This window comes from Papio anubis, chromosome 15, assembly GCF_008728515.1.
Source record: "Papio anubis isolate 15944 chromosome 15, Panubis1.0, whole genome shotgun sequence".
NCBI lineage: Eukaryota > Metazoa > Chordata > Mammalia > Primates > Cercopithecidae > Papio > Papio anubis.
In genome coordinates, this window is record NC_044990.1 from 73,577,051 (window position 1) to 73,599,822 (window position 22,772).

The window sequence follows — 22,772 nt, forward strand, 5'->3', positions numbered from 1 at the left end:
CTTCCAACAGAACAGGCACTGGTATCCATGGCTGAGAGACCCACAGAGGTCTCTGTGAAGTTCACATCACAAGACTCTGTGCAGACAACCCCTACTGCCAATCTGGAACCAGGCAGACTCACTGGGTGGCTAGACCCAGAAGAGAGACAACAATCACCACAGTTTGGCTCACAGGAAGCCATATCCACACCAAAAAGGGGAGAATACTATATCAAGGGAACACTCTGTGGGACAAAAGGATCTGAACAACAGCCTTCAGCCCAAGACCTTCCCTCTGACAGAGCCTACCCAAATGAGAAGGAAGCAGAAAACCCACTCTGATAATGTGACAAAATAAGGCTCTTTAACAGCCCCCAAAATCACCCTAGTTCACCAGCAATGGATCCAAATTGAGAAGAAATCCCTGATTTACCTGAAAAAGAATTTAGGAGGTTAGTTATTAAGCTAATCAGGGAGGCAACAGAGAAAGGCAAAGCACAATGCAAGGAAATCCAACAAATGATATAAGATGTAAAGGGAGATATAGTCAAAGAAATAGACAGCTTAAAAAAAAATCAAAAACTCTGGAGACACTGGACACACTTATAGAAATGCAAAATGCTCTGGAAAGTCTCAGTAATAGAATTGAATAAGTAGAAGAAAGAAGAAGAAACAAGTAGTAGAAGGAAGAACTCAAAGACAAGGTCTTCTAATTAACCCAATCCAACAAATACAATGAAAAAAGAATAAGAAAATACGAACAAAACCTCCAAGAAGTCTGGGATTATGTTAAACAACCAAGCCTAAGAATAACCAGTGTTCCTGAGGAAGAAGAGAATTCTAAAAGCTTGGAAAACATATTTGGGCAAATAATCGAGGAAAACTTCTCCAGCCTTGCTGGAGACCTAGACATCCAAATACAAGAAGCACACAGAACACCTGGGAAATTCGTTGAAAAAAAATAATCACCTAGGTGCCTTGTCATCAGGTTTCCCAAAGGTAAGACCAAAGAAAGAATCTTAAGAGCTGTGAGACAGAAGCACCAGGTAACATGTAAAGGAAAACCTATCAAATTAACAGCAGATTTCTCAGCCGAAACCTTACAAGCTAGAAGGGATTGGGGCCCTATCTTCAGCCTCCTCAAACAAAACAATTATCAACCAAGAATTTTGTATCCAGAGAAAGTAAGCTTCATATATGAAAGAAAGATACAGTCTTTTTCAAACAAACAAATGCTAAGAGAATTCACTACTACCAAGCCACCACTACAAGAACTGCTAAAAGGAGCTCTAAATCTTGAAACAAATCCTGGAAATGCATTGAAACAGAACCTCTTTAGAGCATAAATCACACAGGACCTATAAAACAAAAATACAAGTTAAAAAGCAAAAACAAAAACAAAACAAAACAAAAACACAAAGTACACAGGCAATAAACAGCATGATGAGTACAACAGTACCTCACATCTCAACACTAACATTGAATGTAAATTGCCTAAATGCTCTGCTTAAAAGATACAGAACTGCAGAATGGATAAAAACTCACCAACCAACTATCTGCTGACTTCAGGAGACTCACCTAACGCATAAGGACTCACAGAAACTTAAGGTAAAGGGGTAGAGAAAGGATTTCATGCAAATGGATACCAAACGCAAGCAGGGGTAGCTATTCTCCTATCAGACAAAACAAACTTTAAAGCAACAGCCATTCAAAGAGATGAAGAGGGACATTATCTAATGGTAAAAGGCCTTGTCCAAAAGGAAAATATCACAATCTTAAACATATATGCACCTAACACTAGAGCTCTCAAATTTATAAAACAATTACTAATAGAATTAAGAAATAAGATAGACAGCAACACAGTAATGGGGGGGACTTCAATACTTCACTGATAGCACTAGACAGATCATCAAGACAAAAAGTCAACAAAGAAACAATGGATTTAAACTATACCTTGGAAAAAAATGGACTTAACAGACATAAACAGAACATTTCATCCAACAACTGCAGAATACACATTCTATTCCATAGCACATGGAACTTTCTCCAAGATAGACCATATGATTCAACTCCAAAAGGAATCTTCTAAACCATGCAAATACACGGAAATTAAATAACCTGCTCCTGAATGAGGATTGGGTCAAAAATGAAATCAAGATGGAAATTTAAAACGATTTCAAACTGAATGACCATAATGACACAACCTATCAAAACCTCTGGAATACAGCAAAGGCAGTGCTAAGAGGAAAGTTCATAGCCTTAAACACCTGCATTGAAAAAACCAAAAGAGCACAAACTGACATTCTAAGGTCACACTTCAAGGAACCAGAGAAACAGGAACAAACCAAACGCAAACCCAGGAGAAGAAAGAAAATAACCAAGATCCGAGCAGAACTAAATGAAATGCAACAACAACAACAACAAAATACAAAAGATAAATAAAACAAAAAGCTGGTTTTTTGAAAAGGTAAATAAAATTGATAGACCATTAGCAAGATTAACCAAGAAAGGAAGAGAGAAAAATTAACTGACACCACTGAAATACAAGAGATCATTCAAGGATACTATGAACACCTTTATGCACATAAACTAGAAAACCTAGAAGAGATGGATACATTCCCGGAAAAATGCAACCCTCCTAGGTTAAATCAGGAAGAATTAGATATCCTGAACAGACCAATAACAAGCTGCAAGATTGAAATGGTAATTTAAAAATTACCAACAAAAAAAAAAGTCCAAGACCAGACAGATTTACAGCAGAATTCTACCAGACATTCAAAGAAGAATTTGTACCAGTTCTTTGGACACTATTCCACAAGATAGAGGAAGAAGGAACTCTCCCTAATTCATTCTATGAAGCCAGCATCACCATAATACCAAAACAAGGAAAGGACATAACCAAAAGAGAACACTGCAGACCGATATCCTTGATGAACATAGATGCTAAAATCCTTAAAAAATACTCATTAACCGAATCCAACAACATATCAAAAAGATAACCCACCATGATCAAGTGGGTTTCATACCAGGGATGCAGGGATGGTTTAACATATGCAAGTCAATAAATGTGATACACTACGTAAACAGAATTAAAACCAAAAATCACATGACAATCTCAATAGATGCAGAAAAAGCATTTAACAAAATCCAGCATCCCTTTAAAACTCTCAGCAAAATCGCCACACAAGGGACATGCTTCACTGTAATAAAAGCCATCTATGACAAACCCACAGCCAACATAACACTGAATGGGGGAAAGTTTAAAGCATTTCCTCTGAAAACTGGAACAAGACAAGGATGCCCACTCTTACCACTCCTCTTCAACATAGTACTGGAAGTCCTGGCCAGATCACTCAGACAAGAGAAAGAAATAAAGGGCATCCAAATTGGTAAAGAGGAAGTCAAACTGTCGTTTACCTTGGAAACCCTAAAGACTCCTCCAGACAGCTTCTAGAACTGATAAAAGAATTCAGCAAAGTTTCCAGATACAAGATTAATGTACACAAATCAGTAGCTCTTCTATACACCAACAGGAACCAAGTAGATACTCAAATCAGGAACTAAATCACTTTTACAATAGCTGCAAAAAATAAAATAAAATAAAATACTTAGGAATATACCTAACCAAGGAATCAAAAGACCTCTACAAGGAAAACTACAAAACACTGCTCGAAGAAATAGACACAGACAACACAAATAAATGGAAATACATCTCATGCTCATGGATGGATAGAATTAATATTGTGAAAACGACCATACTGCCAAAAGCAATCTGCATATTCAATGCAATCCCCATCAAAATACCACCATCATTCTGCACAGAATTAAAAAAAAGAAATTCTAAAATTCATATGGAACCAAAAAAGACACCGCATAGCCAAAGCAAGTCTAAGCAAACAGAACAAATCTGGAGGCATCACACTACCTGCTTTCAAACTGTACTATAAAGCCATAGTCACCAAAACAGCATGGTTCTGGTATAAAAATAGGCACACAGACCAATGGAACAGAATAGAGAACCCAAATACTTACCACCAACTGATCTTTGGCAAAGCAAACAAAATCATAAAGTGGGGAAAGGATACCCTTTTCAACAAATGGTGCCGGGATAACTGGCTAGCCACATGTAGAAGAATGAAACTGGATCCTTATCTCTCACTTTCTACAAAAATCAACCCAAGATGGATTAGAGACTTAAATCTAAGACCTGGAAACTATAAAAATTCTAGAAGATAACATTGGAAAAACCTTTCCAGACATTGGTTTAGGCAAGGATTTCATGACTAAGAACCCAAAAGCAAATGCAATAAAAACAAAGATAAATAGTTGGGACTTAATTAAACTACAGAGCTTTTGCACCACAAAAGGCACATTCAGCAGAGTAAAGAGACAATACACAGAATGGGAGAAAATCTTCATAATCTATATACATCTGACAAAGGAGTAATATCCAGAGTCTACAATGAATTTGAACAAATCAGTAAGAAAAAAACAAACAATTCCATCAGAAAGTGGACTATGGACATGAATAGAAAATTCTCAAAAGAAGATATACAAATGGCCAACAAATATATTTTAAAAATGCTCACTATCACTAATGATTAGGGAAATGCAAATCAAAACCATAATGTGATACCACCTTGCTTCTGCAAGAATGGCCATAATCAAAAAACAGTAGATGCTGGCATAGATGCAGTGATCAGGGAACACTTCTACACTGCTGGTGGGAATGTAAACTAGTACAGCCGCTAAGGAAACTGTGGAAATTCCTTAAAGAACTAAAAGTAGGCTGGGCGCGGTGGCTCATGCCTGTAATTCCAGCACTTTGGGAGGCCAAGGCGGGCGGATCACGAGGTCAGGAGATCAAGACCATCCTGGCTAACACGGTGAAACCCCATCTCTACTAAAAATACAAAAAATGAGCCGGGTGTGGTGGCGGGCGCCTGTAGTCCCAGCTACTCGGGAGGCTGGGGCAGGAGAATGGCATGAACCCGGGAGGCAGAGCTTGCAGTGAGCCGAGATCGCGCCACTGCACTCCAGCCTGGATGACAAAGGGTGACACCGTCTCAAAAAAAAAAAAAAGAACTAAAAGTAGAACTACCATTTGATCCAGCAATCCCACTACTGGGTATCTACCTAGAGGAAAAGAAGTCATTATTTGAAAAAGATACCTAACACATGCATGTTTATAGCAGCACAATTCACAATTGCAAAATCGTGGAACCAACCCAAATGCCGATCAATCAATGAGTGGATACAGAAACTGTGAGAGAGAGATGTGTGTGTGTGTGTGTGTGTGTGTATGTGTAAATATATATGTATGTGTATACATATATGATGGAATACTCCTCAACCATAAAAAGGAATGAATTGACAGCATTTGCAGTGACCTGGATGAGACTGGAGACTATAATTCTAAGTGAAGTAACTCAGGAATGGAAAACCAAACATTGTATGTTCTCATTGATATGTGGGAGCTAAGCTATGAGGATGCAAAGTCATAAGAATAATACAATGGACTTTGGGGGTTTAGGGGGAAGAGTGGGAGGAGGGCGAGGGATAAAAGACTACAAATATGGTGCAGTGATATTGCTCGGCTGATGGGTGCATCAAAATCTCACAAATCACCACTCAACAGTTTAGTCATGTAACCAAATACCACCTGTACCCCAGTAACGTATGGAAAACTAATAAATAAATAAATAACACACTGAAATAGATACACATTTTTTTAAACAGAACACAAAAATCAATAACCATAAAGGAAAAGATTGATAAGTATGTTTATGAAAACACAATATTACAGGACTGAAAAGATAAGCACTAGTACAGAAGAAGGTATCTTCAATTCAGAATATATAAACAATTCTACAAATAAGTAAGAAAAACAAAACAAAAACCCAGAGTACTCAATAGAACAATTGTTAAGACACTTAAATAGGTGCTTATCCAAATGATATTCAACTGGTCAATAAACATAAAAAAGATGAAAACTATAAGAGCAAACCAAATGGAAATTCTATAAACAAAAAATTGAATATCAAAAAAACCACATTTGGCCAGGTACAGTGGCTCATGCCTATAATCCCAGCACTGAGGTTTGCTTGAGGAGGGAGGAGGATTGCTTGAGACTAGGAGTTTGAGACCAGCTGGGACAACATAGCGAGATCCCATCTCTATGAATGAAAAAAAAAAAACATTCAATGGGCTGGCAGCAGACTGGGATAAGAGAAAGAATCAATGACCCTAAAGACAGAGCAATACAAATTATCCAAATGAAAGACAAAAATAAAAAAGACTAAAAGACTGGAATGCAACACCCCAGATCTTGGAGCTACACCAAACAGTCTAACATACTATCATTTTCAGTCCCAGAAGTTAAGGAGTTAAAAGAGAAAGAAAAGACAAGTGTATCAAAACATAAAGACTCATAATTTTCCAAAATTAAATAAAAATACCAACCCATATATTGAAGAAGCTCATTAACCCCAAGAAGGATACTAGACACATCTAGTCAAACAGCTAAAACTCAAAGACAAAGAGGAAATTGTTTTAAAAAGCAGCCATGAAAAGAGACATAGTGTATAGTGCAACAAGCTTATATAATGATGGTTGCTCATCAGAAACAATGAAGGGAAAAGACAACGATGTGATATATGTACAATGCCAAGAAAAGGGAAAAAAAGAAAAAAAAAAGTCAATCTAGAATCTTCCATCTGTTGAAAAGATCATTAAAAATGAAGTTGAAATAAAGACGTGTTCAGATGGGCAAAAGCTAGGAGAAGGTTTCCAGCAGACCATCCTGAAAAGAAGTTCTTCAGGCTTAAGGAAAATGATACCAGATGGAAGCCCAGACTTCAGAAAGAAATAAAGAGCACTGGAAAGGACAAATATGTGAATAAATATAAAACACAATTTTCTATAATATGTATGTACATACATGCATACATATGTATAAATTTCTTTAAAAGACCATTGGTTATTTAAAGCAAAACGGACACAGTATATCATGAAGTTTATAGCATATGCAGAAGTAAACAATATGACAACATAAGCCCAAAGAATAGGAGAAATAAATTATATAATAGTAAGATTATTCTATTGTTTGCAAATTTGGTAGGAAATTATTTGAAAATAGATTGCAATAAACTTAAATGCATATGTAAACTCTAGAGCAACCACTAAAAACAATAACATAAAGAGGTAGAGCTAAAAATGTGACAGAAAAGATAAAATGAGATAAGAAAATATATTCTGTTCACTCAAAAGAAGGAAAAGAACATATGAAACTAATAGAAGACAAATATCAAGATGGTAGACTTAAAACCAACCATATCTATAATTACATTAAATGTACACGGATAAAACTCCACATAAAATGACAGAGAATGTCAGCTGAGCATTTAAAAAGCCAGACCCAATTAGATGCTGCTTACAACAAAGACTGTAAATACACAGAGAGAGAGAGACCATGCAAAAACACCCTCTTCTTAGTAAATGATAGAACAGTGGACAAAAATTCAGTAAAGATACTGAAGATTCAGATATTATAAGCCAACTTGACCTGTCATTTTTAGAACTCTATACTCCACAGCTACAGAATATACATTCTTTTTTTTTTTTTTTCAAGTACACAGGGGACCTTTACCAAAGTAAAGTAAATGTTGGGCCATCAAAGAAGTCTCAATACATTTCAAAGGTTAGAAATATTACAGAATATGTTATCGAATTACAACCAAGTTAATTAGAAATCAGTAACAGTAAGGTTTTTTTTTTAATCCCTAAATCTTTAGAAATGAAGTTATATACTCCATAATAACTCATTACTAAAATATTACATCAGAAAGTCAACTCATGAGCCGGGTACAGTGTCTTGCGTCTGTAATCCAAGCACTTTTAGAGGCTGAGGTGGGAGGCTCACTTGAGGCCAGGAGTTCAAGACCAGCCTGGGCAAAATGGTGAAACCCCATCTCTACTAAAAATACACAAACTAGTTGGGCGTGGTGACGTGCACCTGTAATCCCAGCTACTCGGGAGGCTGAAGCACAAGAAATGCTTGAACCTGGGAGGTGGAGGTGGCAGTGAGCCGAGATTGCACCACTGCACTCCAGCCTGGGCAACAGAGTGAGATACTGTCTCAAAAAAGAAAAAAAAAAGAAAAAAAAAAAAAAAAAAGAGCCAACTCATAAATACTCTGAACTGAAGATAATGAAAACACAACATATCAAAATCAAGAGAAAGTATAATTTTAAATGCATATATTATGAAACAAATGAAAACCAACAGATTAATGTTCAATCTTAAAAAGCTAGAGAAAAAGATACATTAAATCAGTGTAACTTAAAAAAATACAAGAAATTAATGAAATAGAAAATCTACCAACTACAGAGAAAATTACAAAATCAAACATGAATTCACTGAAAAAAAATCAAAATTGATAAACTCCAAGCTAAAATGATTGACAGAAACAAATTATCAGTGTCAGGAATAAAAGAAGAAATTTCACTATAGATTATAAAGACATTAAATGGACAAATGTGAGATTATGAACAGTTTCATGCAAAAAGTTCTCCAGTGAAGACAAAATAAGCAAATGTATTAAAAATCACACTTAGCAAAACAGGAAATATTCACAAATGCCTAGTATTAAACATACATAAATACACTTATGTATATTAAAAACTCCTAAAAAATCAACAAGATTTTTAAAAATAATGTTTTAAAAAGTTGGCAGGAGATCTGAACCAGTATTTCAGAAAATAAGACACATGAATGGCCAATTAGCCTGTATGAAAAAAGCTCAATATTAATCATCAAGGCAATGCAAATGGTTCATCTATACCCTACTAAAAAGAATAAAAACAAAAAGACTGATCATACTAAATGTTGGCAAGGACGTGGAGCAACTAGAATGCTCACATATTGCTGCTGCGTGTGTAAAATAGTAGAACCATTACAAAAATCCTTGTCATAGTTTGATTTTTGGTTTTTAAAGTGAACTTTATAAACCCAGCAATTCCACTCCTATGAATTTTATCCAAGATGAATGAAAACATACATAGCGTACCCATAAACACTTCTATAAGAACATTCATTGCTAAAAACTGGCAACAACTCAAATATCCATTAATCAAAGAGTAGATAAATAAATGTTGATGTCATCATACAATGAAATATCACTCAGAAAAAAAACAAAGAAATGAACCACTGAAACATACACAGAACTCAAAAACATGGTGAACAAAAGAATCCAGTCACAGAAAAATTATTGGTTCCATTTATATGTAGTTCAAGAACAGGAAAACGAATTGATGTTGACAGAAATCTGGAAGAGGTGAAAATTGACTACAGAGGGGCAAAGGAGACTTCCTGAGGAGATGGAAATGCTCTACAGCTTGTTTTAGAGGATGGAGACCGGAATGTACACCATTAGTAAAATTCAACCTAAAAAAAACTGTTTATTTTATTGTATATAAACTATACCTCAATAAAAATATTGATAGGGTAAAAAACAATATGACACTAGAATTCCATTCCCATCCTTTTGGCCATGTTCAGGCAGAGGTTGGGCAGTGTATCAATACACAACCATAACGCTAAGAGATGATCTCCTCAGGTGCCCTGAGGGTGGGGAAGAGGGCAAATGTGAGAACTAATGGTAACTAGTCTGTGTGCCCTGGAACAAAAATGGCTCCTGATCCATGTTTGACACATGTCCCATAGTGGGCTGGCCCTTTGCTGAGATGCTCAAGCGGCACTATCAGCTTCATGACTCAAAGCAAATGACAGAGAACACTAAGTCAATGAACCCAGGGAAAGGGCTGAAAGAAAACAAGTGAGTCACGAAACTCACAAGTAGAAGAGATTACACTTACCCATGCCCCACATCAGATGGAAGTGATAGATCCATATATAAAACAGTGACTGCAAGATTTTAATAAAACTGAGGCAAGTTCTCCAGTCCAAACCTTTTTTTGTTCCTCTTATCAAGAAAACTCAGTAGGCATACAGACAAAATGAATGCAATCAATCACGAATAGCATAGAGAGAATTTAAAGGTCCTCAATTAAGTAAACATTTAGCCATTTTCCTCTCCCGGGTAATAAGTGTCCATTTTATCATTACTAAGGAGGCGAGATGACAAGAAGAGAAAGCACCATGAATGGCCACTATTGTTTTGCAATGGACATCATCCAATATGCCAGAATGGAAAGTTCTACGCTCTGCTGAATACCACCAGACTTGATAAAACTGAGATTCTTAATTTTTTTCTTTAGGTCTTAATTAGCTTCTTGTTAAACTACAAACACATTATCATTGGAGCACACATGCTAGGAAAAACTGGAACACTGGTTGCCAGCCTGAAAGCCTGGGAGGGTCCCCAGTGATTAACTGTCAGCACGCTAATGGTGACAGTACTGTTTTCTACATGTGCTATCACACTGGAAAAAACCCAACCATTGCATCTTTCATCAAAAAAGAAAAGGTAAAGGAATTGCTAGAGTGGGCCTGTGTGGATCCTATCATCCTGATCTCCGAAATCCAGGGTTCAAGGGTTGGCAAATATTTCCAGTAACTCATGTCATCAACTGCCCTGTCTATTAACAAGGAAATCCACTTTAATGTGGCAGTTGGCATGAATCATTATCTCTAGGGCTGGCATTTTCACAGACTAGTCCATCCTTATAAATGCACTGACTAAAACTCTTTTGTTGACTTTGAAAGCATGAAAACGCTGTGATTCAGTTAAAATGGATGAGTTTACTTTTAAAAGAGTCAGTAAAACAGAGATCTTTCAAATGAGGGCAAGGCGACCTAACTAACGATCTCTTTTGTCCAATGGGGATTTGAGGGTAGGAGTTGGGGGAAGGGGTGAACAAACCTCAGAAATCTCAAAATGACAAAGTCATTGTTCAGTGTGCTTTCTACACACTTTCCCTGACATCTCTACACAATGAAATGCAAGGGTCAGTGGCACTGAGACAAGTCAAGGCAGTTCCACTCTTTTGCTTCTATAAAAGCGAGTGACCCAACCTATTATACTCAAGTCTTAGGATGGCTTTGTTCTTCACATCCAGATGCAGCAGCTTTTTCTCCCTCCCCTCATCCTGCCCTCCTACCCCCCGAGGGAAGAAATGACTGAGGACACCTCCTTCACATTTTCTTTTTCTTGGGCATTTCACTCCATAAAGCTGCAGTCGACGTGTTTTGTTTGTGGGAGGAGGGACCGGCACATTCAGTGGTGGTCTCCACTGCTGCCTGCATTGGTGGCTCAAGTAGCCCCAGGATTAGTCCTTTGTGTTGCATGAAAGGATATGAAAAGTCAGTTATTTAAGCTCAGTCAAGCTGCTGATTTTTTTTTTTTTTTTTTTTTTAGATGAGGGGTGTGTAGGGAAGAAAGGTTTTGCAATTCAGTGTACCTCAATAAATTACAGTAGTTTGCTGAGGGCAGCTGTGTGCAAGTTAGCATACTCAGAGCACTCCCAAATTTAAACAGAAAAAAATTAAAATGCCTGAATCCAATCTCTGCATCCTACCTTCATTTTTCATTTGTTTTTTGTAGTACGAAGACTTCCTACAGGCAAAGATTTTAGCTAGCAGAAGTCTAGATAACTCAAGACTCCATACTTAATGTTATCAAGGGCCAAGGAAGTTTCAGGAATATTATGAAAATTACATTACTATGAGAGATTTAGTGCTCACTGGTTTATTCTGAAAACAACTGATTTTGATACTGTGATTCCAAAAGAGAAAACAGCCATTAAAGCCTTCAGGGATAATAAACCTAATATCTGGAATACAAACTCATGTCCTGATATTGATGGATCTGGTAACTGTCTGACAATTACCTTAATGCAGCACAATGTCATTGTCAGGCTATTTCTGCTACTTAAAAATATACGTGGTATTTTAAACATAACTACCTTTTATTTAGAGAGCTTAGATGTTATGCTAAGAATGTTATGGAAATGACTTCATTTCAATATTGTGAGGTCAATATTGTGACCTCACAATAACCCTCATGGAATAGGTAGGATTTTCTCCATTTTACAGAGATGTAGCATGTGGCTTTGTGAGGAAAGAGAAAGTAAGTGGTGGAGCTGGGAGTCAAACTTAAGAAGGATGATTCCAAGGCTCTTCCATTCCATCCTACACTACACTTGAACATTTTTATTACTATTTTTTCATTCTTTTGAGTCTGGGTCTGGCTCTGTTGCTCAGGCTGGAGTGCAGTGGCACAATTGTGGCTTACTGCAACCTCGAACTTCTGGGCTCAAGGGATCTTCCTGACTCAGCCTCCAGAGTAGCTGGGACTACAGGCACACACCACTACACCTAGCTAATTGTTTTATTTTTTCTAGAGATGGGGTCTCACCATAATGCTCAGGCTGGTCTCAAACTCCTGGGTTCAAGAGTTCTTCCCAGGTCGGCCTCCCAAGTTGCTAGGACTACAGCCATGAGACACCATCTCTGGCAAAGTCTTTTACTATTTTTATAGAGAAGGCGGGTCTCACTATGTTGCCCAGGCTGGTTTTGAACTCCTGTCCTTGACCAATTCTCTCGTTTCAGCCTCCCAAAGTTCTGGGATTACAGGCATGGGCCACCACACCTGGCCCCTACATTATACTTTGAAGTTATTTACTTACTTATAAGTGATATCTAGTCACTTTTTTTTTTTAGATGGAGTCTCGCTCTGTGTGGAGTGCAATGGCACAATCTCGGTTCACTGCAACCACTGTCTCCTGGATTCAAGCAATTCTCCCTGCCTCAGCCCCCCACGTAGCTGGGATTACAGGTGCCTGCCACCATGTCCAGCTAATTTTTGTATTTTTAGTAGAGATGGGGTTTCCACATGTTGGCCAGGCTGGTCTCAAACTCCTGACCTCAAGTGATCCACCCGCCTCGGCCTTGTAACAGGGGACAGAAGCTGCAGTGAGCCGAGATGGCACCATTGCACTCCAGCCTGTGCGACAAGGAGTGAAACTCCTCTCCAAAAACAAAATAAAAACAAAAGAAACTAGAGTATTCAAAGTATAAATTGCGGTAGAAACATTCCATTTAATTAAACCACAAGGTGTTTTTATTTCACAAAAATAAAATATTTATGCTGTGTAGTGTATATATTTATAGTATTTAAATTTAACTCTTTAGTATACTTATGTAACTTTCTATAAAGAATGCACTTCCAATGAATAATATTAGTACAATGTAGAATCACCAGTTGTTACAATGTTTTAATGCAAAGTTATTTTTTAACACTAACTGGAGAAATGTACATTTGCTTTTGCCACAGTTAATTCTTCTTCCTTGTTTACACAGTATTACCACAGAGCTATATATGTCACAACCTGAACAAAGGTGCATCAAAATACTGTAGGTGAAGACATAGGCTGGGCGTGGTGACTCAATCCTGTAATCCCAGCACCTTGGGAGGCTGAGGTGGGTGGATCACCTGAGGTCAGGAGTTCGAGACCAGCCTGGCCAACATGGTGAAATCCCGTCTCTACCAAATACCTACAAAAAATAAAATTAGCCAGGCGTGGTAGTACACACCTGTTGTCCCAGCTACTGCGGAGGAGGCTGAGATGGGAGAATTGCTTGAACCTGGGAGGCGAAGGTTGCAGTGAGCAGAGATCACACCCCTGCACTCCAGCCTGGGCGACAGAGCGAGACCCTGTCTCAAAAAAAAGAAAGAAAGAAAAGAAAATCTAGTGTCCTCTCTCTCCTGAGCTTCCCGATGCTCATATCTAAAAAACAGTCACAATTTCTCTGATACCTGGGTTTGAGACCAGGTTTATCACAAAACCAGGAAGAAAGTTCTTTAAATGAGTAGTCTCCACAGTTGAGAATCTTAACAGAACACTCAAAATGTCTAAAAGAATTTTGGGGAAAGGAAACTAAGTCTGTCTACCTTTAATTCTAAAAACACAGGGCATAAGAAAAAAAGGCTAGTACCACAATTTCTGAAAGGTTTATATCTAAAATATCATAGGCTCATATTAAATGGCATCATATAACTTTCTAGAGGGAGATGGGTGGGCACTAGATGACAAAACAATCTATTATTAGAGACCTAGTGATAGATATGGTTTGGCTGTGTCCCCACCCAAATCTCATCTTGAACTGTGGTTCCCATAATCCTTACATGTTGTGGGAGGGACCCAGTGGGAGGTAACTGAATCATGGGGTTGGGTTTTTCCCATGGTATTCACATGACAGTGAATAAGTCTCATGAGATCTGATGGTTTTATAAAGAGCAGTTCCCTTGAACATGTTCTCTTGCCTGCCACCATTTAAGACATGCCTTTGCTCCTCCTTTGCCTTCCACTATGTGAGGCCTCCCCAGCCATGTGGAACCGTGAGCCTGTTAAACCTATTTTCTATTTTTTGTGAGACAGTGTGTTGCCTAGGCTGCAGTGCAGTGGTGCGATTTTGGCTCACTGCAACCCGGGTTCAAGTGATTCTCCTGCCTCAGCCTCCCAAGTAACTGGGACTACAGGTACCCTGCTCATGCTTGGCATCTCTCTTCCTGTGGAAATGCCACTTTGTTCCCTTCTGGAGACCTGGAACCTGTTCCTCCTCCATACAATGTGCCCCTCCCTCAACCTGCGCCTGTATCTTCTTTGCATGGCTGTTTCCTTATTTTTCAAACTCAACGTCACCTCCTCCTTGACCATGCTGTTCCAGTCATTAGCAAACACTTTACTTTGCTGAACACACTAGAACTATACTAACTTAGATTATTTATGTTTATTGGTCTGTTTACTATCGACCTCCTGCACTAGAATGCCAATTCCTGGAAGCTGATATCTGGTTCACTGCTCCATGCTCTAGATCCTGGAAAAGTACTTGGCATACAGGAGGTGTCCAAGAAATATTGATTGGTTCACTGACTATGAGTGAGGTTTAAATGAGATGGAGCAAGTGAAATATGCTCAGAGCAGTGCTCAGCCTGGTGTTATATGATCTCTTCTTTTTCATAGGACCTAGAGATTGTTTTATTACAGAATAGAGTGGTAAAGAAAAGCGTCACTAATGGGAAAGAGAGACTTTCTCTGGTCCTTAAAGGATGAAGAATTAGGAGGGTACATTTGAGGGTGAGCCACAGGTGTGCAAACATACACACACACACGGGTGCCAACAGTCTAGCATGCACATAGTTTCTCTCCAAAATTTAAAGAGAGATTAGATTTAAGGACCAGAAAATTTGAATTTTGCTCTCTGTATGTCCCTTGCAGCCACAAATCAAAGGGAGGCAAAGCAAAACAAGTCTATTCAGATATTTATTCTAACATATGGCTGCACTGTGAGAAGAGGGTTCGAGGCCCCACTGTAGCATTAGGTATTGCATGGCCAGTCTTGGAGGAAGCCATAATTGAACTTAAAGCGAAAGAGCTAGGATTGGAAATTGGTCTTGTGCTGAGACCTTAACCATTCTCTCCTACAGCATCCCTTCTATTGTAAGTCTTATCACATGGCATGGTAATGCTTTCTATCTGTCCCTCCCAATAGAGTAAACTCAGAGAAGAAGGGAATTCAATTTCACTTAGTCCCCTATCTCCAAGCCCAGCATGGGGCCTAGTACACCGAGACACTCAATAAATACTTCTCAGGTGGATGAAGATAAAGGCGCTATCTTTTCCACCTCTGCATACTCAGCATACAGGAGGAGCTCAATAAAAAGCTGGTGGGAAGAAAATAAAAAGGAAGACATGTAATAAGAATGAGACATATTGGTCAGTCGCAGTGGCTCGCACCTGTAATCCCAGCACTTTTGGAGGCCAAGACAGGCAGATCACTTGAGGTTAGGAGTTCGAGACCAGCCTGGCCAACATGGCGAAACCCTATCTCTACCAAAAATACAAAAATTAGCTAGGCATGGTGGTAGGTGCCTGTCATCTCAGCTACTCAGGAGGCTGAGGCAAGAGAATTGCTTGAACCCAGGAGGCGGAGGTTACAGTGAGTCAAGATTGCACCACTGCACTCCAGCCTGGGTGATAGAGCAAGACTGTCTCCAAAAAAAAAAAAAAAAAAAAAGATATATTGAAAAGAATTACAAATTCTTTTCACAAGTCACATATTTGTAATAGCAATGTTTTCCTTTTGGGAGAAACTCTGAGATATTCCCAAATACATCTAGTTGTAAATATAGTCACAAAACACCATATCTGCCCATTAAATACTATAAATAAATTTGTATTATTAAAATTGTTGAAAACTACTGATTCCAAATCATTAATATTAAATTTCTAACTAAAATGCTAGTAAGATATTATTAACACAATTATTACAGATAGGGTACCTATTAATCCAATTATTATTTTAAGAAAATGGAAGAAGAGATTCATGATACTGGCATTGGTGCTGATATTAGGAAGTAATCAAGCACTTCTGGCTGGGCGTGGTGGCTCACACCTGTAATCCCAGCACTTTGGGAGGCTGAGGCAGGAGGATCACTTGAGGTCAGAAGTTAGAGACCAGCCTGGGCAAAATGGTGAAACCCCGTCTCTACTAAAAATACAAAACTTAGCTGGCCATGGCAGTACACACCTGTAGTCCCAGCTACTCGGGAAGCTGAGGCATGAGAATTGCTTAAACCCAGGAGGTGGAGGCTGCAGCAAGCTGAGATTGCGCCACTGCACTCCAGCCTGGGCGACAGAGCAAGACTCTATCTCAAAAGAAAAAAAAAGAACCCCCCCCCCACCCCCGGGGAAAAAAAAAGGAAGTAATCAAGCACTTTAAAATGTGAATGTTGACTATCACCTCTGTTTTTGTTTGTTGATTTATGCAAACATATTCTGTTTGAATGCCAAATTCCTATTCAAAGAATGTGAGTTCTAGATGAAGATCTTTATGCTATTTGTATTTCAATTCTTTATGAAAACAAGCTATTCAGTTTTAACCTGTGAAGAGCCATTCTATGTTCATAAATGACTTGGCTTTAGAAATATTGTAGATGTTCAAAGCTGTTACAATTTTTGAAAAAGCAAACAAGAAAAACATGTTTGAACAACCCTTTATAAGCCAGATATGCACTGCCAGCCTTGGCTAAATTATCTGATTAGCCCATGGCAACCCTGAGGTAACTTGCAGACTGTTCATTTGTATTCTATAAGTTATTTATTTCCAGTGATATATTTATATCTTATGATATATTCAAAAACTTTCCTTAATTCTGGTTTACCTTTCAAAAGGCCTCATCAAAAATCTCACCCTTCTTTATTCACTACTGTTGCACACCTGAGCCAATCTGAGTTCCAAAGTGACACAGTACCCACTACCCCTTTGGGTTTCTTCCCTTACTACAGGACAGCAAATGACACCCACTTTTAAATTACTGGTGTCACTGTTCCCCATTGGCAATGAATGCCAACAGCTAACTATATAAAAACAAATGAAAACTCGCAAATACAAATATTTTATTGAAGCCCAAAAATCAAAGTTAGGTTAATTGCCTCTATCTGGCCAGCAAATCTGGTCACATGTAAACCAGAATTTCCTTAGCTTAGCAATTTCATCAGGGGAGTAATAAAATCTGTGCATGGTTTCAGACTTGCTTCTACAGAGCCTACATTCTAGACATCGAGCCACAAGCAGAGGGTTCTCCTCTCAGATCTACCCCTCCAGTCTTTGGCAAACTCAATTGGAAACAGTTCAGTTCGGACCCAATGGTCTACAGTTCCAGACTCCTACTTATAAAACCAATAAAACGATCACCATCATACAGAAAACGTAATCAAACATGAATGCTCTGGATTAAAAAGGTCACATGAGGCCGGGTGCAGTGGCTCATGCCTGTAATCCCATTACTTTGGGAGGCCGAGGTGGGTGGATCACCTGAGGTTAGGAGTTCGAGACCAGCCTGAGCAACATGGCAAACCCCTGTCTCTACTAAAAATACAAAATGAGCTTAGAGTGGTGGTGGTCATCTGTAATCACAGCTACTCAGAGGCTGAGGCATGAGAATCGTTTGAACCTGGTGTGGGGGCGAAGGTTGCAGTGAGCTGAGATCATACCATTGCACTCCAGCCTGGGTAACAGAGTGAGACCATCTCAAAAAAAAAAAGTCACATGGATAAATGCAACTACATTATTTATTTCTATAGCTATTTGATTTTAAATCTCAGCTTTAGTAAGAATAACAACTCAGCAGTCTTAGCCTGAACCTTCTGGTAAGTGCAAAGTTTCAACTACCTCTTCATGAAGATACCTAACTTTTCTGTGGATTTTAATCTTCATTCTGTTTGTTACTATACATCCTGCCAAAGTTCTTTCTGGCTCAGGAATACCATCCGTAGTTGGTACTGAAGATATGTAGTTCCCCTGTCGATCAGTCAGCTAGGTAACACCAAGGGTAACATCTTGACAAAGAAATTCCCAGTTTTTTTAAACTCAATTGTTTCAGTCAATCTCAGCTGCTGGGTTAAGGGCCCACTTTCTGTGAGTTTCTCTGGGCGTAGGAGGAACTGCTAGTCACTGTGATTATCACCCACTGAACCTGATGAGAGCCATCAAAACCCAGGGCCCTGACGTTCGAAGCACGTTTTGCTAATGACATTAAACACAAAGTCATCCAGGAAATTTCCTACTATCTGAATTTTGAAAGGGGCTAAATAAACCCTGTAGAAGAATTGATGTGGTAGACAAGAGGCCTAAAAGTCAACTTCATTTCAGATGCCCATGCAATGGAGAAGGCTACTATTCACACAGATAAGATCATGCTCCCTGTATGGCTCACCCGACTGGTACTAGAAATTAATTTTAAAAATTTATCACAGAAGTGAGTCAAAGTAGACAAAATTTCCTTTGCAAAACAAAACACCCCCCTCCTTCCCCCCAAAAAGATCAACGACTTCAAGCAAAGCCATGAGGTGAACAAAGCTAACTGTCATTTTGACCTTGCTTTGCTTTAATTCAGGAGACTACTTAGAAATGTACTGAGCAACCCCCTTCATTCGGCTCAGCTAGCAGAGCTAATAGGCTTCTAATTAATTTCCAGAAGATTGCTGTTATAACTAACAGGTTTTAAACATTTGGTTGATTGGGGAAAATGAATTGAATATAATGTATTTGATTTGGAAAATTAGTTTTCATTCTATGTGCTTACCATAATAGTGTTTATTTTAAGTTTACATGATTCCATTAAGAGTCCCAGAACATCACTGGGCTGCTTTCATCCTTACAGAGGCCTAGGCAACTTAAAAAAAAAAAAAAATTACATTTAGATTTTTGTTGGCCTTTATTTGAGGGCAGGTTAAATGCATTTTTTTGGGTGTGTGGCTTTAATAAAAAATTTTCACTTCCTAATATAGCAACAGGCCCAAATACTTCAAAATGATCCTGGCGATACCTCAGTCAAAAGCCCACTCATCGAATGCAAATCCCCAGCAGAAAGGCTCGGCACACAAAGTAAGATGAACCAGTTACGGCATTGTTTACCACGTTTCACTTGATTCCTCCTGACAACCATTTAAACAATGAATGTTGGGAAATGTCCCTCAAAGAATCAACAACAATGGCAGGGACCAGAGCTTTTATATTTAGCTAATACTATTTTTAAAAGGAGAAAATATTTCTTCCTGAAGGGATTATGGGAGGCCTTATTAAAGACACCTGCAAACAAAACAAGTGACAATAGATCTTTATCATAATTGATAACTGAGTTATCCTTTAGATAAAACTCCTTTCTTGGAGACAATAACATTAGGATTTAACCTCTGCTGTAGATTCAAGAAATCAGCTAATTGGGGCCAGTAAGATACCACAATGTTAAGTTTACCAAGGTTATGTGAGTGGATAATAAAAAATGCCCTTGTCTCTCTGGTTAAATAGAAGTACAACGAGACTAGAATTTTCCCTCCTCATGCTGCTAAGAAATGTTTTACATTGACATCAAGTAGCATCCATTCCTCTGCCTCCATATGTGAGACAAAGCACACGAGGGATTCTAATTATGACCGCTCACTCTGCTAAGCACATAGTGGGCCAGCCAGCTTCGGAAACTCAACCTCTGCCTAGCTTGCAGTTGCAAAGAAACAGAACCTTTCACAAAATCTTCTCGAAGTAATTAACAATCCCTGTCAAAACGTGTACAGACAATCATCTGCATTCTGTGAAAACCGGGCAACTGTTCTAGTGACGGCGTCTGAGGGATAAATAATATAGCTAAACCCAGGAGGGCACATTTTAAAAATGTTTGCAAAAGAAAAAAAAAATCAGAGGTCCTTGTTTGCAGTAAAAATAATCCACCTGTGAGTCTCAGCTTACTTCACCTCAGTAAACAGTGGATGCCTTCGCCCACGGGCTATGCTGTTTGCAGTCACATGCTCCTTTGCTGCCTTGCTGTGTGACAAACAGGAATTCCTATAAGCATTTCAAGCCTGTGACTGGCTTTTCTTACAAAGCTAATTTTCCAAATTAAGTAATTTTGGTTCCTTTTACAACAGTGGCTCCAGAGGAGATCTAAAGCATCTGAGCATTGAGAAAAAAGCAGGGGTAGGGGGACCACAGGATCAAGCCAAAATTGCAGACCCCAACTGTAGTATTTCTACTTAATGGCCTTAAATTCACCTAATGATTAGAACTACTGTAAGTTGGCACTTAGAAAAACTCAAAGAGGTTCAAATTTCATAAAGTGTTAGCCACAGCAGCTGAGATTTTGGAATATGTATAGCTTTTAATAGATGCATTTCCAAAATAAACACTTGGGGAAAAAAAAAAAAGTGCCCCAGCTTGAACCACTGACAAGCAGACAAAATTAAACAACAGGAAAAAATAAAGTAAAACCAAACCACATGAGCAAGAGTACTGAATAAGGAGATGAGAGAGGAGATGACCCAGCATTATTCTTTAGAGCCTCAAGTTCACAAACAAAAGAAATGCTTTACAGAAGGTATTTCTGTAGGATTGTTGGTTTTTCCTTTTTAAAGACAGCTTAAGACTTAGAGCAATCAACGTGTGAAAACAAAAAAGACATTTTCTGAGTTGACTTTGATCCTGTACTCAAATTGGCTTAGATACCCTTGCCTTTAAAGGCTTTGTATCCGCAATAACTGCTCTCTATTGTCCTTGTTAATAAAGTATTATTTTCACCTTATTATTACTAATCTTTTCTTTGTAAGTAACCACACCTGGTTCTATCCAAAAAAAAAAAAAAGTGCCTAAGTATTTGCCTTTGTGGTAATACAATGCATAATTTAGTTAATCTAGGCTATCTTTCCGTGAGAGGTGATTGTTTCTATATTATGAAATGTGTTCACAGTAAAGCACAATCCATGCCAGATACCTAGAGGCAGACAGAGAGCCACTTACCAAGCATGAAGCTGCTTCAAACTAACCCCGACAAGACTGTATAGCCACTCCCACACACAAGGTATTACTCACGCCAACTTAGCCTCTGAATTATAACCGCACCTTTCTTTTACAAACATGGCCTTTTATTAAGTTAACATTACACACAGCCAGGCCGAGAGTCCCACCCCCAGCCCCCATGAAAAGGGCTTAAAAAAATAGGAACTTCCGTTTTCCATTTGAGATCCTGATGTTACTCTCAACGTTACCTGGATGAAATCTAAAACCGTCAGTGGCAGTAAATCATCCAAGTGTCCAATGTCTTTGGAGAAACGATTTAAAATTCTTCCTGCAAGAACAGGATATGAAAAATTACTCATTTCCCCAGATAGACCCTTAAGAGAAACAATTCGCAAACAAATCAAAACAATATTTTAAACACATATGTATTTAATATATTACGCATTCATATGAAATAAACCGATGTCAGTGGTAAAGAAAAAGAAAATAGGATGATACCTAAAGAGAAACAAAAATATCATCAAATGGCAGCGGGCAGGGAGTTGAAATGTGGCCCTGATTTTAAAAGAATGAAGGAAAAAAATCTTGTGACAGTAACAGGAGGGGATGGTGGGTTCTAGAATGTTCCCTCCTTTAAAGATCCAATCTAGGACTGCAATCCAAGTGCAAAGTAGGTAGATGAATGTACACAAATTGATCCTAATTATTTCACTAATTTTGCTTTATCAGCATTTCTTTTGCTAAGTGGCATGTTCTTATATAAATATAATGATAACCTCTGTATTTTTTTTTTCCCAGCCTGGTTGATAGTACCTCACATTTTTGGGGAAACTTGGGATCCTATCATTTTCCAAGCTGTGAGTTTACTACTGGCAAACAGGTTGTCATTTTCAGATGTGCAAACAGTATGACAAGAACAGGTTTATTCTTATCTAAGAACACAAGAGGAAATTATGCAGGAAAACAGAAATATTATTTAATGATTGAAGATCACTGCTCAGCATCGACTTTATTTCCCCTGTCACGTAGAATCCAAGAAAACAGTATGTCATAAAAGCGTCAGAAACAGATCAAACCTGGTTTCTAATAAATATCTATTCTTTCAAATGATTTCCTTCAAAAAAAAAAAAAAAAAGAAGCTATACACCCATAGCCTATGTGGTTGTAGGTGACCCCTGAGAAGTGTGAGTGTCTGGGCCTCTGAACTTCTTTTCTAATCAACGCTTCCGGAAGCCCTGCTTACGGATGAGATGTGCGGCCTCCTAGGGTTTGTCAGGATTGACTTCGTCCTGGTGCCTTTATACCAGGCCGCAAGTGGACCGTGAATGGTCAGAGGCTGGGGACGGAGCTGCCTCCCACTGCCGGGGCTAATGCAGCCTCTGCAGTTCTCCCAAGGCATCCCGCTGGCCACAGGAAGCAAAGGGTGTGCAAGTTGGAGCTGCACCTCAATTTTCCTGTCTCAGGCTTTGGACACGCAGACT

General features: G+C 38.6%; 1 protein-coding gene across 8 annotated transcripts in view; it reads right to left on the reverse strand.

Moving 5' to 3' along the window:
* The window catches only part of ABCC4 (ATP binding cassette subfamily C member 4), a 291,475-nt gene that overhangs the window by 74,426 nt on the left and 194,277 nt on the right, over positions 1–22,772 (reverse strand). For 7 of the 8 annotated variants that reach the window (XM_031655600.1, XM_009192090.4, XM_009192089.4 and 4 more), the window contains one exon: positions 21,540–21,619. In XM_031655600.1, coding sequence (XP_031511460.1) covers positions 21,540–21,619 — 80 coding nt within the window. Of the gene's footprint in view, positions 1–18,015; positions 19,178–21,539; positions 21,620–22,772 lie in introns of those variants that run through there. The other variant, XM_009192092.4, reaches the window with a different exon arrangement.